The sequence below is a fragment of the Pleuronectes platessa genome, chromosome 11, assembly GCF_947347685.1.
Source record: "Pleuronectes platessa chromosome 11, fPlePla1.1, whole genome shotgun sequence".
NCBI lineage: Eukaryota > Metazoa > Chordata > Actinopteri > Pleuronectiformes > Pleuronectidae > Pleuronectes > Pleuronectes platessa.
Genome location: NC_070636.1, coordinates 13,986,664 through 14,005,337, shown reverse-complemented (window position 1 = coordinate 14,005,337; position 18,674 = coordinate 13,986,664). Strand labels below are relative to the sequence as shown.

Below are 18,674 nucleotides of genomic sequence, written 5' to 3'. Positions count from 1 at the left end.
GAACCCTGAAACTATCTGCCTCTGATACATTTTGATAGGATGTCTGTCTGCTATGACTCATGGGAGCTGGAGTTCTTCACCAGAAACTACACAAACTAATTTAACCTTGGTGAAATCTCAGAGGCCTCGTCAGTTACAATAGAAGAATCATTAACTGATTTCCTCAGACACACAGAAACAAACCAGCTCCCTGATTAAATGATTAATCAATTCGTAGACAATGATCAGTGAATAAAGGCCTTTGTTAAAAGGAAAGAATCCGTTGTTTCTTCAATCGGATTATTTGCTGGATTCTCAATTTTCTTGGAGTTTAAACATGTTTGTTTTTTTGACAGCTTGTTGACTTTCAAAGTTTTAATTATTTAACTATCTAACTATAACTAACTCAACTGAAAGTGGTTGGTTACTAACAGTGTTGTGCATGAACGAACGCAAAAGAACGCGTTCAATGAACACGTTTACTTTTATGAGAACGATGAACTGAACGCAACTCAATGACAAATAATGAATTAGAACGGTGAACACGTTCATATTGTAGCGTCCTCGCGTATAGACGACAGGAAACTTCTCTCTTTATGTGTAACTTTATTAAAGTCCAGCGAACACGACACCCTTCTTGTTCGTAACTCTGACACTCCTCTCTAGTGATGTGTCGGTCGTGAACGATTCGTTCCTTACAAGGACTCAGGAGTAGTCGCTAGGTGCTCCGTCACTTCTCCTTAAAAACACACTTTTAGCGTATTTTCCCACAATACCCTGGTGCACTACGTCACACACTACAAACTTTCCTTAAAGGGGCAGGCCATACCTGCAACACAACAGCTCTCGGTCTCATACACAGATGGCAAGAGAAAGCAGAGACGCAGACTCAGCAACTACATCCGAGATCCGATGCACCTTATTATTATCTGAGGGATTTTTACACACTGTCTGATAAACATTCCGACAGTAAAGGCAAGGGGTAGTGATGGATAAGGTTTTCTTTAACAAGTTAAGTCTTTCATTCTCACTGTCCACCTTAAAACTATGAAATGAACTGAAATATGAATTAGTTCAGAATTTAAATGGTGAACTATGAACGTGAACTATTCATGTTTACTTGTATGACCTGAACTTTGAACTAGTTCATGAGAGTAGTGAACTTGCACAACACTGGTTACTAATACTACTGTGCTTGAGGTTCTGTAAGTGTTTAACTTCTTGTTCGAAGAGAAACAATTGAAGCAATTTTATCAAATAAAATCAAGACAAACATGAACTGAATCAATATTCGTGAATATCGACAAACAACTCCAAAAAAACGATAATGGAAAAACCTTCATGGGAAATAAAGTGGAACAAACATCTGTTTACCTCTGTCAATGAGACACAACAAGACAACATCTTCTGATCAGCAATGGTACACAGCCGTTTTGTATCTGTAAACATAATTGACTTGTTTCAAGAGTAAAAAAACCAAACCCCTTAAGAACACACACACACACACACACACACACACACACACACTGAACAGAAAACTCCTATCCTGAAACATGAGCGTTTAACCTTCACTGAGAAAAAGCAACAGTTACAATTAAAAATTATTTGTACAATATTTGCATATTTCAGCCGTTTGCCACTTTTTTGTCATATTTAATTGTAAAGTGAATATTTCAGGGTTTTGGGTCTAATATTTAGTTACCTGTCAAACAATTATATAAAGTCATATTTAACAATGCAAGGGTATTGCTTGGACATTACCTAAATAATTGCCAATAAAGTGAATCATCAGTTAACCAATAAGTCTCCGGTATCCATGTTCACAGTGGGTGTTTTGGGCGATCTGGTGGTCACGTGACCACATTATGCCGGACAGCACTCAAACATGTCATAGCTTCATAAACTCACAATCTAGATACACACATACAAAAGATGGTACAAATAAGAAATATATGAGGCGACAAGCTGCAGAGACACTTTCAACGACATGGTGTGGTTTGATTATTTAGGCTTCGACGACTAAACAGACCAAACGAGTGGAACCTGTGTCGTTGATCCTGAGGCGACGGCAGCTCGTCTCTCAACTGTTCCGCCTGGTCTGATCACACACACAGGTACTTGACGTACAGTCCTGGTTGTACAGACAGTCGAAGAAAATCCGGAGGAGGTCTGGAGAACAAATACATGTCAGTCATTGTTTTTAGATGCTAGAAACTGCCAGTAGTTTCCCCCGGTGCATGTGTGTTAAAGGTAGATGTAGAAGAGCGGTCGAGCTAGGTAGAAAAACTCTCAGGAGGTCTTGGAGATGTAGTTTGTATGATGGGAATTTTTATTTTCCCCAAAAGAAGGCCCAAAAGGGCAGAATTAATAATGAAAATATTAAATAAAACAAAAGAGCGGAAACAAATACGTTGTTATAACAAAAATAAATTGGCATAACAAGCAATTGAGGCCTACTTAAGGTTAACCTCATGTTCACCAGCAGCAAATCCCACCTACTGCGTGAGTAGTACTTCTGTGTGTGTGTGTCTAGAGCTCTCCTAAGAAATTGTTTCTCAACCAGCGAACGTGGTAAAGTTGACTGTTATTGCAATTAATTGTTTTGGCTATTATGCCAATTTATTTTTCTTATTACAAAGTATTTGTTTTCCGCTCTTTTGTTTTATTTAATATTTTGAAAATTCTTGTTTTTCAAATTTTTTTTATCTTGCCATTGAAATAGGCAATCATTTCTCAAAAAAACGTATTGACTTTAATGCATATATAACTTTAACAGCTGAAAATAAAAGCATCATGTTCAAATGCTAAAGTTGGATTTGAAGGATTTGTGTCTTTGGCCAACACATTGGTCTAAACTCATAGAGCTGACTGATAGATTTTCCTATAATCTGATATATTTCCACAAATAATATACAATTATATGCAAGAAAATTAACCTAACCTCTTGGAAGTGTGTGGATTGAAATCAGAAGTCACCATTGTGTTACGTGTTGATAGATTTTCCTGAGGAGTATTTGGCATGATAGCTCCATCATAAACATTTCAGAGCCAGCTGCAATGAATGGCCTAAACCCACACATCTTATTGGCATAGAATACTGTGAATATTATCAAAATCACCGTACATTATTGGTGAGACAAACAGACATCTTAGGTCCCTCTGCCAAGGATATAAAATACATTTTATTGAAACTATGTGGAAGGATGGGACACGGGCCAAGAAGTAATTTATAAAGTGTTATGGCAGATCCAGGAATGTCTTTTTCATTAACTCTGACTTGACGCTTTCACCAATTTGATTGAAATTCATGAATCAAAATGAAATTAATCGGGCATATTTAGGAGACTTATAACTTTAAGTGTGTGTTGTTTGGTGTAGCAGTCAATCAATCTATCTGTCCATTCTAGTTCCTTAATGTTTTGTTATCCATGAGCAGCAGCAGTGCTGGGTGCAGTTGTACTCCAAGCCCACTAGATGGCAGGTCCATTCCACCTGTGACAGGCTGACTGAACCCAAACAAAGCATCTTGTTGAAAACACACTCAGAGGTCCGTGGGTCATTTTCAGACACGAGATATTTTATTTGAAGCACTTAACTCTGACCGATGTACATTATCCAACAGCTTATTGGTCAGCTCACTCCGTACGTTCGCCATGAACAGGAAGCCTCAGCGTCACTTTACTGTCCATCACAGCAGCAGCAGAACTATACCAAATCCTTACAAAAACCAAAAGAATCACCAAAATACAGACGCCAGCCAGCCAGCCCCAAAAAAACAAAACCACATCCATTTTGTCTGTGTCACATCGACTGCATGGATACACTTCTACAAATATTATCAAAAGCTATTTGTTCAAGGAATAAGTCAGCGTTAGCCTCCATACAAAACTGCCACGGTACTATTGCAAAGCAAGGACTGTTAAGAGCAAAAACTGGCATTCACGTACACATATGTAGGAAGAACATGGTTCATTAGTGTCACATGACCAGTGGAGGCAGCGGGGGGCCAGGACCCTGCAGCACAGTGGTCGGATTTGATATTGGGCCTGAAGGGCAGGACCCTATTCATGGAAACAACCTGGTAACAGGTGAACAGGGTCCTGCTGCTGAAAGTCGCACAGGGAAGGTCATGGCAGGTCTCTGGAGTTTGAGTGACTTCTCCTAAACCTTCCAGAGAAGTGTCAGTTAGCAGCAAACATGATCCTCCTCCAGTTAAACTACTGTTGTTTTACTTTTTGACTCTACTGTGGTGAGAAGTGCTTCCTTCATTAAGAATCTAACTAAAACAAATTGATGTGAAAATACATTATACTGTTTGTGGGTTGGATTTATGCAGGTTTGTTATAGCCTATAATAATTCTTGTTTATCTTTGGTAAATGTGCTAAATGCAGGAACCGTTACTTCCGGGAAGAGGCACTATAAGAAGAATACCGTGTACTTTGTCAGTTTCTGATTTGTGATGCAAAAATCGAAAGCTTTAACTTGAAGGAGATGAAAATACAAATTTGCTTTGTGTGGACGTCGCCTGAATTCATGAAAGGTAAAAAAAGGCTTCACCAGCAAGCATATATGTTCAGTTTAGAAGATGAATACAGCAGTTTCTTGTTTTTTTCATTCAATATAATGTGAGGATATTTCACAGGATGAATAAAAGGCAAAACATCGTACTCGTTCCAGTCAAATCCGCTCCTAGTAACCATGAACAGCAGACCCTCCATATATCCTGTTTCATTTGCATAGAACCTGCCTTACATCATTCATAAAGCGCACTATAACTGCTTCCATCGTTTTTTGTTATAACAATAGAATCTCCAGCAAAACAACTTTTTGTTACCAAAGTCACCAGTAAACTAGTTAATATGTTCTAAGTCTATTCTACATTGCACCAAAACAAAACTGACCACAGGAGATACACGAAAAAATCTACAGTCACTTTCATGATGTCATTATTTACAGGCAGATACAAATATGGTTTCATTCAGTCATTCAACACTGACAAATAAAATGTTTCCTTTTAAGGCGCAAACCTGTTAAATTGCCATGCAAACACACACATTCCATTGCAAAGCAGCCATCGAGACACAAGGACAGAAGCTGACACTGAAGAGTGTGTATAATGTCTTCTGCTTATTCTATTTTTGCCAGGTATAATGTTTTATCCTGGAGGACAAACGCACACACTATGTCACTTTTTCAGGCTTTTCAGGCAACGTGAGCACAAAAGGAAAAAGAACGCCCTTCGCCTCCAGAGGTGCCCTCAGCGCCTCCTCCACAAAGTAGCCGCCCTCCTCCTCCACTACGAACTGAAGCGTCTGGGATTTGTTCACGCAGTAGATGCAGTTCCCGATGACGGCGCACCTGAACGGCAAGTGGCTCCCGAGCCTCTGCGACGCGCAGTCGTGCCACATTTTCACTATGGTGTTGTACTTGAAGACGGTGATGCCCTGCTCGCGGTTGACGTCGAAGCGGTAGATGAAGCTCTTGAATGCCACCATGTCGGTGGACTTCTTCCTGCTGTTGTTGAAGGGGCACTCCTGCCACTCGTCCCTCTTGGGGTCGTACTTGACGAGGCGGTAGAAGAGGGAGCCCCCTGAGACGTAGAGTTCTCCGCTGCAGGTGGTGGCTTCGTGGGCCACGGCAAAGGCTCCCTTGGGCAAAGGGGCCACGGTAGTCCAGCGGTCCATGCGAGGGTCGTATTTTTCCACTGTAAACAAACATTCCCCTCCGATGGCATACAAGTGGCCGTCCATGGACACGAGCTTGAGCTGGGCTCGAGCCTGGTTCATAGGTCTGACCTCAGCCCAGCGGTTGGTTATGGGGTTGTAACAGAAAACTTTGTCCGACACTTTGCCTTTGTCACCGTAGCCCTTGATCCCCCCTGCCACAAACAGGTAGTTGTACAAGGTGCACATCCCGCACCCTTTAGTGTTTAAGTCCTCAGGCATCGCCGTCAAAGGTCTCCAGTCATTTGCCGTTTCGTTAAAGAAGTAAATCATATGGTTATCCTCTAAAGACCCCTCCGACAAGGGGCTCTGTGGCCGGCTGCCGCAACGACTCTGCGGCCTGCTCCCGACTCGATCAAACACATCATTTATCTCTGCGACCATCAGCGTCTTCCTCCCTTCCATTCTCTTCCTCAGGATCAGGTCCCGCTCCGATCCGGTCAATCGCCCGTACGCGGCGGGGTCTTTGAGGACCTTGAGGAAATTGTCGCTCATGTAGCCGTAGGCCGTCTCCTTCAGCTCGTTCAGACGCTGCTTTTTGGCAATGGTAAGAATCTCGTAGCAGTTCTCTGTAGTGATTTGTTCCGACATGGAGTCCATGGCGGCCTGGACGGCGCAGGGGATCTGGAGGATTTTAGCGCCTGTGATGACCTCGACGACATTGTCCTTGCTCACATTCACCTTGGAGGTGTAAATGTAGTCTATCAACGTAGACAATGTCTTGTAGCTCATTCCCTTTACCTTGAGGATGTCTCGTGACAGCCGCGCCTTAAAGTAGTCGCTCTTCTCTGCAAGGACAGATTTGTGAGCGCTGATCGTTTGCCCACCAACTTCGATGACTAGATCAGGCTTTTCTTTAGCTGCTGTATTTTCAGCTGCCTGTTCGAGGTTTGATTTTAGTCCTGAGCGATCAGTTTCCTCTTGGCCTCGACTAGACAAGCATACTTTGGCTGTGGCGCCGTTGTACATTTCATTACTTGTACAGTTTTGCAGTGTGTCAGAAACATGATTGGACACAGAGTCAGTATGAAGAGGGAGATCCAGAGCCCTCTTAACATTAGAGAGGTGGCACTGATCAGCTCTGGAGTTGTATGAGCCGTTTCCTTTCTGATGATCGATGTTATTATTCTCCATCAGCCTCCCGTCCAACAGGTACTCCTTCTCAAACACCGGAGTAGGGCTGAAGTCCTTGTCCTCCGGCAGGAATGCCTGGACGTAACCCGGACATAAACTCTCATCCCTGTTGGCCGGCCTGATGAGGTCGGGGTTCGCGACGTGGAGGATGACGTCGGCCTCTACGGTGATGGCCCCTCCGCCTTGCCTGTGGCCCTCGTTCATGTTAACGTCCTCACTGGTGACAGGAGACGTTGTCTACGCCGAACATGATGACTGGATAGAAAAACTCTTCACCTACATGGAGGGAAAACAAGGAGAGGATTTTACTAAAGCGAGAAAAAAGATTCACACATTTATTTCCAGTAGAATTGACGGCGGTGGACTTTTAACAGGATTTCCTGAAAAGACAATCATCTTACAACTCATCCAAAATTCTGTTGCAAGAGTTTGAAGCAAATCTAAAAAGACAAGCACAGGATACAATTCAAAGTTGAACTGCTCTTTTTAAAATCTCTTAAATGCAGCTTCCCCTAAATATAACACAACAGACATGATAATGCAATGCAACCCTGTGGGACTCTTTAGATTAATGGGGAGTGGTCTTCTAGTGGCACGCAGGGACCAGTCCAAACATGGAGGAGCAGCTTGAAGTCCAACACTGAAAACTTTTAGTGCCTTTAACTATTTTACAAGGTCAAGCCATCATTGGGTTTCTACTAATTTTTTTTATTTATTTTATTATTTGACATCTACTTTTTTTTTAAAATTATTTTACTTCTTCAACTTGTTTTTTTAAATATGAACTCAGATTTTACCCTTGGTATTTCTTTGACCTCTTAACGTCTTTTACTTATTCTAAACTCTGCTTTCTGCTTTTTAATAGATTTTTCTTTTCATTCAGTCTCTGTGCTGTGGTCAATGTACAGCACCTTAAATCTACCTCTGTGTATGGAATCTGCTGTATAAATAAAAAATGGCCTTAGATCTCTGAGGGGCGCTGTTTCTCTAGTAAAAACAGCTCGGAACCAGTGGATTTTAAAGGAAAATATGACTTTGCTCTCCTGCTCTTGCCAGGTTTGCTCTACAACTCACCACTACAGTAATGTGGCATCATGTCAACCTATACGTGGAGGCTTTTGGGTGCAACATCTGCAGATCGCACATGAAATCAAAGCCACTCCTACGTGTAGCTCTGATCTTAAAGTGCTCGACGTATGTGCAACACTGTCTGTCCGTTATTCGTGGTAATCTGGAGACGCCCAGGGCGCATGCGCACAGGGTGTTGCGCCGATGGAGGAATTAATCTCTAATATGAAGAGTAAAAGGAGGATTGTGTTGTATCAGTAACTCCTGAGAGACGTCCCACAGACCGTGTCCATGGACACATGATAAATCAGGTCCCCCAGTGGAGTCCCGCGGGAGTCCGAGGTGTGGTAACCTCATTATAATCTATATATAAGGATGTGAGATCAGCTCCCGTTAAATGTGACCTACCTGCGGTTCTGATTAAACAGCAGCAGCGTCTCTCTCTCTGCCGCCGCTCGCTCCTCACGGCTCAGTGACGTAAGTCCCGATGAAGCGGACTCTCCTGTGGCTCCACTGGTTCACTTCTCCCGACAATTTCCAGCCGCTTTGTCCCTCCGATCAGCGCCTTGTATCCACACTGCGCAGCCTCCTGGTTCTGTCCGCTCCCGAACCGCACTGAGGTGTCTGCCCGGGCGGCGGCAGCAGGAGGAAGAGGAGGAGGAGGAGGAGGAGAAGGAGGAGGAGGAGGTAAGGAGGACGGAGGGGACGATCAACCAGTCATTCCAGGTCGCACCTCCTCTGATCGGTGAGCTCCTCCGGTGTGAAGCTGCTGAGCACATTCAGTGTCTGTGTGGTGAGTTCTCGCGGAGTCCTCTCTCTCTCTCTCTCTCTCTCTCTGTTCTTTTACAGTTCACTACAGTGAGGCGGTTATTATTGATCTAAGCCACGCCCACTACAGTCGGCATTAACCCTACACTCAGGCAGGCACGAGGCTCCATCTGTCGTGTGCGCGCGCTCCGGACGTATCCAAGAGATGCGACATTCCGTTACGCATCATCCTTTACGCATCATCCCTGAGCTGGGTACCAGGACGTGTGGCAGCAGGAGGGTTGGTCCGCATGGGGATTTAAATATGTGGGACACCCCTCCCTCCCCCCTCCCTTTCTCCCCTCATGCCTGTGCACACACACACTGGCACAGCAACCCCAACATAAGACTCACCAAAAAGTGTGACCCTACACTTAAAATAACCCCCAAAGAGTATTGACCGTTGGAATATTACACACACTCACAAATATTGGTCCCCTAAATGTGTCATTCAACATTTTTGAGAAATCAACAAAAATGGCATATAAAACACCACATCTTACAATATTAAGTTGAAAATTAAACCCTGGATCCATCCCGTTTACAACCCACAACAAAATTGTATGGCTTCTTCCTTGACCAGTACCGCAGCCTTCCACCATGTTATATATGGTAATCCATGTGGTAGTTTTTGCATAATCATGGTAACAAACGAACAAATACACTGATGAAAACATTACCTCCTTGGTGGAGGTAATAAATAAATGTGTACACGAGGGAGGTTTAACAACAAAACTTCACAAGGCTCTGGAAGTAAAAGTCACATTTTCCATCTGCTGATGATGCAACACTATATATATCGGAGTTCAATGAGAGACACAGTCTGAACCAGTCGAAATGTGTGAGACGTCAACACACTCAACGTGTGACAAGGGGCATCATCAAAGAGCAGCAGCTGCAGGAGCACAATTTTCTTTTTCGGTAAATCCCGGGGTCCACAACCTCTCCTCCTTGGAGACTGTGTGGCGTCTTAGCAACTGGCCTTCAAATACAAAAATAGACGGGAGCCATCACGAGGGCATCGCACAACTATCGGCCCTGTGAGATTAGACAGCTTTCAGCTGGGAGGGTTTAATGCCAGATATTCTGAGAACAAAGACTCGCTGAAGACACACACACACACACACACAGCATGCAAGTGTCTCCATGGAAACATCAGGGTCAAAGGGATAACAAAAGGACTTCACGACACAGCACACTGTCTTGATATGTGAGCAGTGTCAACACCCAGCCAGACGCACTGATAACCCGGTTACTTACTCAGACTGAGACTGAGGTGTGGCCATGTTTAACTTCTAGTTAATAAATACAAGACAGTATTCAGCTACAGGAGTTAAACATGATCTCAAGTTCAAGTCGGTAAAAATCAGATGAGATGATATTCAGGAATCATCCTCAGGTGCTGCGGATTGCAGCTTTCAATAAAAAACTCCGACCATGAGAGTCATCTTGCCTATTTTTGTTAAAGCTGACAGGATAGTGAAAGCTGGTGGTGCACGAGTGGGCCTGAGCCTCATAAGAGAGAGAATGTCTTGACCCTTTCTGCTCGGCAGTGGGAGAAACGAGCAGCAGAATCCCGGAAGAGCTGCATCAGGCTCAGCTCCTGCAGCCCCTCAGGCACATTGCTAGTCCCGGCATGTACTGATGGCTGCACACAGTCGGCGCGGAGGAGAAGAACAAGGTTGAAAAAAAAACAAACACACCATCTCCTACTTCTTTTATCTCCACTTGAGTATGATACAAATCTGTTTGTTTCTAAACTGTACTTTGTTTGGCTTTAAAGATTCCAAACCTGGAGAAAAGCTTCCACAAGGCCGACATGTGTTTCCCTGAAAATGTAACCGACACGACAGGAAGAATATAATCACAAAAAAGAGGAAATTCTCAATAAAAAACTCATGGAATACACAAGTTTGCTCAATAAAACAATGTTTATGGATTTGTTAATGCACATAACAGACATACAGACAAATTATGACAAAGTATAAAGCTTTTTCATCCTTTTTAAAAATATCCTTATGTGAGAAACAAATATGCATTAGGGGGAAACAACAAACTCTCTTGTGGTGATAAAGACTCTTTTCTTCCCTTTATGAACAGAAACCTGGCCAGCCAGGGATTCTCCTCAGACCCTCTCAAACTAAATCAGTCATCCATACTTCATCTTTTTTCTCTATATCCCTTTCTCTGCTCTGTTTACAGTATAGTTGCAGCTTCAATGGTAAAAAAAAAAGAAAAGCATCTGATTCCATATATAAAAACTTCCTCTGACCCCAGATCTGCTGCACATGTGAATCTGAGCTGCTACACGTCACATTCACAACCCGGGCCTTGACTGACGATCTGAAGTCCTGATCCTAATAATCGTACGAGAAACTTCCATGTAACACTTTCCAAGCTCGGTCGTTTCCTCGCGAGCCTTTGGAGCGGGACCGTGTCGTGGATCGATTCCCGTTTCCTTTTCAACACTGGTATAAACACTGCAGTCAACTGTGTGGCACAAACACTGGGGAGCAATGGAATGTATTAGCCGTGTTACAGAACCCCTTTATCAGAGGGTGAAATGAAAAGACCTTGTAGTGTTTTTTTTTAATACATCCTTAACAAGTGGAGAGTATCCTTCGACTTGTCTGTAGGAAGGTGTTTGTATCGAGCGTAATGGTTTGAGTGGTTTTATCGATCCTGTGTGTTTTATGGCACGAGACGATGATGCAGAGTTCCCGATGCAGTTTTGCTTTAAATAACTCGTTTAGTTGTATTTTTCTGTGAAGTGTAACACCACGTCCCACAGGGAGAGTTCTGTGGAGCCCAAAACCTGAAAAACACAGAAAATATAGAAACATTGGTGAGAGGGATGCACACGACATAGTTTCAACTTGTAACTGATCAAATGCTGTTGTACTGACCCGTCAATGAGTTTGTGGTTTCACATGTGGAGTAAAGGAATCTGCCAGATCATGATAGTGGAGGTTGTGTCCTCATGGCGAGACGGTTTGGTCTTTTTGTTCACCCTGCGGTGGCCCAGCCCCCCGGACACCACCAGCAGCGAGCTGACGTCCACCTTGCTGGAGCGGCGCCCCCTCCGCATGTGAGCCTGGTCGTGGAGCACGTCGTACAGGGCCCCGTCCTCCGGCCCGTGCTCCAGCGAGCCCTGGGACGGGGCGAGGGAGCCGCAGGACGAGGAGGACACAGAGTCTCGGAGAGCCATGGCGGTGCAGCCCGCCTCTCCCAGCCACACGCCTCGTCCCTGAGGAGGAGTCAGCGCTGCATCCGGGGGCGGGGGGGCGTTCTCTGTATCCTCTGCTGGCTGCACTGGGGCGGGAGGGGCGGAGGAGGCCGGGCCCGTGGAACGATTGCAGACAGCAGCAGCCACGGTGAGGAACTTGACTGCTCCGCTGTGAGCGTGGAAGGACACCATGCCCCGACCTGAGGACGAGCACACACACGTCAGTGCTCATCCTGCTTGTTTCACACACTTGGCTTATTGTTAATTAATAAGAATGTCTGGGAAGTGAAATTAATAATCTGCAACTTTAGCATATGTTTGATTTGCTAATTTTGTGCCAATAACCATAAAATATAATCAGCCTCACCTAACATGAGTAATGTGAGAACCCATCCAGGGCAAAATAAACAACAGATAACTGCTTCTTCAGAGATCTCAAGAAAAAACACAGACTCCTAAATGCATCTCCTCTTGAGGATACATTATTTAAAGGTCATTATATCGCCACGCTGTATAAAACTATGATGATTAAGCTAATAGGTTTTCACCAGAAAAAATGTTATTGTTACGAAAAAAACACAAAAAACAGACATTCTCTGGTTTCCTCTTTTGGAAAACCTTTGTTGAGGCAAAACAGTTTGTTAACTGAGCGAGATTCTTATTTAAATCGTGATATAACTTCTAAATCTGGTGTCAAATAGGTATTTAAGTTTACATCTGAAATAGTGACACGCTGATGTGTCGGTGTTACCTGTGACCTTGGGGATCCCCTGCAGTCTGGGGACAGAGAGGGCCACAGTCACCCCCAGGTTGGTCCCCACCAGCAGCAGACCATGACAGACCAGCAGGCTGCTCACTGACACTCTCTGGTTCCCTGCAGAAGAAAACAAACACACAACATGGCTTTCATTTCCCGAAGTCAAATCCAGTGACATTTGAAATCGTCAGAGTTAAATGGCTCTTGGCTGAGACATGTTCCAGGGTTTATGGTGTCAGGTGTGAACTGTTGGACCTCACACAGATGCACCATGCACACTCTTCTCTCCTGGAAAATCAGAGAAGTGCATATTTAATGGGCCACTTCAGCTTGAAGACAGTGTGGTGTGTGGGAGGGATGGAGGGAGGGAGGGAGGGAGGGAGGACATATATCTTTTTAGCGAGTGGGGGCATTTTCACAGCGATGATGTTCAGCGGTTATTTGTCTCCAGGGCAACGTAGAGGAGAGGAGTCTGGGTAGGAGCGAGCTCTTTTCAAGAGGCTGAACGCAGAAAAACACAGAGCTGTTGTCCGCTTTGAGTCAGACAGGCAAACACAAAAGTGTTATGTAACAGATTGGTGTAATTAAGCAGGGAGCGCTGCCTCTATTGAGGAAGCTCACGGCCGCTACAAAGGGACAATCAGGGCCGACCTTTCATTTCCCCTCCTGGCTAGAAAAATCACTGTGATGCTCCTTTGGGCTTTAAAAGCAGCTTTTGTGAAGTTAACAGCACCTTTCAGGCTCTCTGACGGACTGTTAGGTGACCTGTGATGTGGAGTTTGATGCTCGGCTCAGAGCGTCCCTGCACGGGAGCAGCGTCAGGAGCGAGCTGTGTGAGAATCGGTATCTGGTCACTTCTGTCGAATCGTTTTCAACATTTTTATCATCATTTTTCAGGATTGTTTGAGGAATCTGGGGTTTGGCAAAAACAGTCATTTGAGTGCTGCAGTGTGGGAGGCGAGACTGTCATGAGTCATTACTGCTGCAACAGCTTGACTTGAATTTCCTCCCTAAAAGTAATCCTCTTGGGTTTAAGGAAAAATTACTGCCAGTCTCGGCACGTTGACCCCCCCCGCCCCCCCCCCTCCCTGGAGCTGACCCCTTGCCTCGGGGCACACGCACGCCACCCTGCCAGACAGAGGGCAGGTACAGTGGAGGCCGAGGCTCTGCCTCTTGCCCACATGTGCTTCTAATGAGATCCAGAGTTAGAAGGAACACACGGCCGGCTGGTCAGAGGGGGCCTTGCTCAACTTCCTCCTTTCATAATATTTGGAGTTCCCCACCCAGAGGGTGAACTAAAATAAACCCAGAGTGAGCATCAACACGGCCCGGCTCTGGCCCTGATCCCGCACCACAGCCCCACTTTGATCTACACTTATTCCTGACAAGCACCAGCAGGCGGGAGGAGCAAATCCCAAATTTTACAATAATACACTGTATCAGCCATTCTATTAGTGGAGGAATAACAGATCAGCAGTATGTGAGGAATCAGTGGATCAGGCTCTAGAGCAGGAAGTTACACCCTCTTTCTTTATTACTACTATGTTCCCAAAAGTGTCTCGATCGCTCCTGGTGGCTGGCTGCAGTATAGGTCATGAACCCTGCCTCATCCATGTTACTGGATAGGTCATGGGTCAAAAAATTTAAAAATAAAAATAAACATCAAATAAATGTTTCTCAAAGAGGGTTTCTGATATTTAAGTTAGTTATTATCAGACTAATGTTCAAGAGTTTTTCAGGAAAGTTTGGTTAAGATATTTGACGCTATAGAAATGGGGTAAAACGTAATGATTGACAGCTAAGACTGACTCAGGATTGGTTAGAGCGCGTGTATCTGTGGGATCTGGAACCAGAACCATATCAAGGAATACTAGATACTAAAAACCATTAATTATTTTCAAAGATTCTCAGTTTTGGCTGTAGCTCCCTGACAGTGCAGCTATTGGACACTATCATGTTGAGTCAGCGCTTTGTGAGCGAACGTTCATTCAGGATTAAGCATGTTGTCCGTGTTGGGACGTGTGCAACAATAGTGGCGTACAAACAAAGAGAAGCTGGAGGTGTTATTTACTGACCCCCCCTGATGTTTGTCTCCCATTAGACCGCGCACGGCTGCCTTTATAGGTCACAGAGCAGCATGCACAGGCAGAGGAGACCCTCAGCACAGCAGCCAGTCAGCCACCGTCCTCTGAGACAGGAAGGTCTTGCTTTGATGGAGGCCCGCTGCCTTTTGAAGTGCTTCTTCAGAACTTGTTATGATAGTCTTGATTTAAATTTCAAACTTATTAATATTTAACACAATGATTTCCCCTAAATGTTTCCCTTAATTTGGGCATTTCTTGACTATTTTAAAGCTTTTGTAGATTCTTTGTCGGGGTCTTTACCCTGTTCCCACGGAGGTTCAATAAAATAAAATCACATCCAGAAGAACCCTAAACATGGCTCTTTTTATTTTATCAAGATCCATGAATGATTCGCTGGGAAATCAGTGAAAAAGGTCCAAAACCGCCCGTCTCACAATTTAAAAGAAAGTAAAAAACAACTCCTGGATCCACCCCAATGAAATGGGTTCTTCCGTGACTCGTACTGTATCCTTTCAACAAGTTGTGTTGAAAACTGTTCATTTGTTTTTGTCTAATCTTACACACAATCAACCAAACAATAACCTCCTTGGTGGAGGTAATATGAAAATCCACATTGCATCTCTGCGTGTCTAACACACTCGGTATTTGGGATTATAGAGTAGTCCAATAAACATGACATCCAATCAGCTACTGACACCACAAAACTACTCTAAAACATAAACTGTATAGGGTTCTTTAATAAACACGAGCTTTGAGTTACAGTGATAATGACGGCTATTAGAGCATATTAACCCGCTGTGTGTTCAGTGCTTGGATAAGGAAGTGTGGTCTCCACAGACGGGAGTTAGAAGAAATTGCTCCAACATGCTCAAACAAGAGGAGGATAACCCCACCTTCAGCACCTCCTGCATTTAACACTGCACCATTCATCAACGCCGTTCACACTGAAGACAACGCCCTGTGTTTTTTCTTTGAGGAGATACAGCTCATTGGATCAGTGTGTTTTCTGTAGACAAGCCACATCCGCATTAGGGTCTGTAATGTGATATCCCTTCAAATAATGTGGACTTCCTGGAGATTCAGAGATTTATAAAAAAAAAAACAGATCTAATTTCATTGCTATTTTCCTACGAGACGATTTCATTTCTATCTCGTGTCTCGGTAAGCAAGTGTCGATGGAGGGAGGCCCTGCAGAGGGAGGCCCTGTCACTCTCGGCCTCACACACACATCGATTGCAGACGGTCCCTTCCTGTCCCAAACTGGTATGGCTGGCAAATCCAATTAGGCCAGAGATTGTGCAGGAGCAGCACATTTTTTGGTCTCATTCTGTTCCCCGGCAGCGGCCAGCAGCAGTTAGTGCCAGGGTGGAACCCTCTGGAGCAGATCAAAACAGGCGACAAGCCGTGAGCCAGTGAGACAGGTGGATTCAATGCAACTGCTTCATTCAAATAAAACAAATCTCATCTACACACCCTTGATCATGGATTAAAAAAAGACTTTTGATTTCCATGCTGACTGACAGTTCAAGGAGCCAGTGCAGCTATCAGAGGAAGTGAGCTTTCCGATGGCGAGGCCCGGAGGAGGAAAGCTTTCATGTGCGGTGGTCTGTCCCAGATACGGCTTCCTCTGCGGTTGCATGGATCCTATTAGCCAGTACGGGCGGCGAGGTCCCATTGCAGGCAGCTTTTATCATTCACATCTGTCTGAGAAAGAGGCCTTCCCCGTAACTCCAAACACTCGGCATCACCCAGAGGTTCTCTCAGGAAGATCAAGGGAACCGGAGCAGTTCTCTTATCTTGAAGTTTTCCCTGCAATTTGAAATGTCCTCAAAGGAAATTCAGAGCGGATAGCACTGACCATTAATCTGTTTTTCTCTACAGTCAGAAGCATGACGCAGCAGAATGGCTGTTCATCATCGTGCCACGGTGAAAAACCTGTAGCCATGGTTACAATCGACCATTAGAGAATGGTTCTTTGTTGCACTGTTTTTTTTTTTACATGGCAGATCCTAATTTTGGCTTCGGAGCTGATCTAACAATTAGTGACATTTAAAAACCCACTTACAAGGGATCTGACATTCTGCTGATTAACTAATGTCGCTTGAAGTAAGAGTCAGATGAAAAGAGCTACCGTGCAGATTTAGCAGATTCAACACGACTCACTTCTGACATTTTGTAACTAAATACTCCTGATGCCTTTGTGAATGTTATTCCTCCCTCGTAGCAATAACAGAGAAATCCCTCGGAGGAATCTCTGTAAACAAATTCTATGCTCAACTAGGCTAATGACGATATCGGTAATGATAAAGATGACCACGTAAGGATACAACTACAGGGCAAATTAATAAGTGAAGACCATAACACACACAAAACGACTGTGACAAAAAACACAGATTCAAAATCTTCAGGTACCAAATTGCTGAAACAAGATTATACCAGGTGTATATTCCAGTTTAAAAAGGATGGAAGGGTTGAACAAATACAAAATTCTGGAAATTCTGGAAAACTGGGCAGGAGATAGTCAGACACGTTAACAACGACATGTGAGGAGTAGAGCATGGAGGAGGGAGGAGGGAGGAGGGAGGAGGGAGGAGGGAGGAGGGAGGAGGGAGGAGGGAGGAGGGAGGACATGATGAATATATTGAGCTGTTATTGCCTACATTAATTCGACACTTGCATCAGTTGTCAAATCTCACTGTCTTATCAAGTGACTTCTTTATTGCCGTATTCAACGTGTATGTGAATTTCCACAGCAACTGACTCAGACATTTTTTTTTCTTTCCAACCCCTTCAGAAAATGTCAGGTACTATCCAGACTTCAGTGAATGTCTGAAAGCAGCTTTAAAGAAAACTTTGGAAACGCTTCTAACTGTCTGCATTACTCTGTGTGGAGGAAATCAGCAGTTACTGAACCGCACACATCCAGACTTCCTACCAACAGCAGCAATCTCCTCTCAGGAACAGAACACACAACTGTGTTTTGGGGTCAAGCTGACGTAACACAACAGATTACAAGATCCAAATCTACTGTGATGACTTCAGCCTTGATTCACTTTCACTATAACACTCATCTGATCTGATCTGAACATCCTCAGTGACAATGTTTGGCTTAAACACACATGGCAGAAGCTGCTCCTTATGTCACACCCCAATATAAACACTATGGTCTATTACCATAGGAACTGAACCAGTTTCCAATCTAAAGGACACAGGCAGGAACTGAAACTAGTGTTATGATGTTATACAATGCAATTCTCTCCTCAGTTTCGGGTATGCACTGTGCATCATGGGGTTAACATCTCCAGGGGCCTGTAAAGCAAATATTAGCTCATCCAAAAGAAACTCATCTGGAATCAAGCTGTCTGTGAGCGATGGCTCATTTGGTTCGCCTCTGTATTTGTTACAACCTGCTAATGACAGGTCTACAGCAGCAGCGCCTTTCAACATCACAGAGCCAGGGTGAGCCACGGCGGACGGATGATGTAATCAAATTACCTTTCAAAGTAGAGAAAAACCTCTGTGATCAGAATCACTGCACTCACTTGTAACGCTACATTAGATCAAACAACCTGCAAAGACTCCTACATTGTTATCTACAACAAGGAGGTTATGTTTTCACCTCTGTCCATTTGTCACTACTACAACTACTAAAAACATTTCCATTCAACCTGGTGGGAGGACTAGGTGTAGGACAAGAAGTTTTATCGGGATACAGAATTTTTTTTTTTATTTCCCAGGAAATAATTCACAGGTATAAGCCATATTTAGAGGAGTGAAATCTATGAGTGTGTGGAATTTGATGCAGATTGATGTGGTGTGGATCCAAAAAGCAAAAGCCGGATCCAATTTTAGGAATTAAATGTGGTTTCATTAGGGTCTGTATGTGCCTTTCAGG

General features: G+C 44.1%; 2 protein-coding genes across 3 annotated transcripts in view; both read right to left on the bottom strand.

Moving 5' to 3' along the window:
• Window positions 1–3,535: 3,535 nt before the first annotated feature.
• LOC128450736 (kelch repeat and BTB domain-containing protein 11) lies at window positions 3,536–8,729 on the bottom strand. Its single transcript, XM_053434375.1, has 2 exons — window positions 8,314–8,729; window positions 3,536–7,113 (listed from the first exon to the last, which is right to left on the bottom strand). Exon 2 carries the CDS (start codon window positions 7,039–7,041, stop codon window positions 5,161–5,163), a length of 1,881 nt encoding a protein of 626 aa, XP_053290350.1. The 5' UTR covers window positions 7,042–7,113; window positions 8,314–8,729; the 3' UTR covers window positions 3,536–5,160.
• A 1,895-nt stretch (window positions 8,730–10,624) lies between these two features.
• Window positions 10,625–18,674, bottom strand: part of arhgef10 (Rho guanine nucleotide exchange factor (GEF) 10) — a 59,693-nt gene continuing 51,643 nt past the window's right edge. For both annotated transcript variants that reach the window (XM_053434957.1, XM_053434958.1), the window contains 3 exons: window positions 12,690–12,812; window positions 11,619–12,138; window positions 10,625–11,527 (listed from right to left, as the gene is read on the bottom strand). In XM_053434957.1, the coding sequence (XP_053290932.1) occupies window positions 11,639–12,138; window positions 12,690–12,812 (623 nt within the window). In that variant the 3' untranslated portion in view covers window positions 10,625–11,527; window positions 11,619–11,638. The remainder of the gene's footprint in view (window positions 11,528–11,618; window positions 12,139–12,689; window positions 12,813–18,674) is intronic.

Coding starts and splice junctions, on each gene's coding strand:
- LOC128450736 (XM_053434375.1), bottom strand. CDS start 7,041: ATGAACGAGGGCCACAGGCAAGGCGGAGGGGCCATCACCGTAGAGGCC.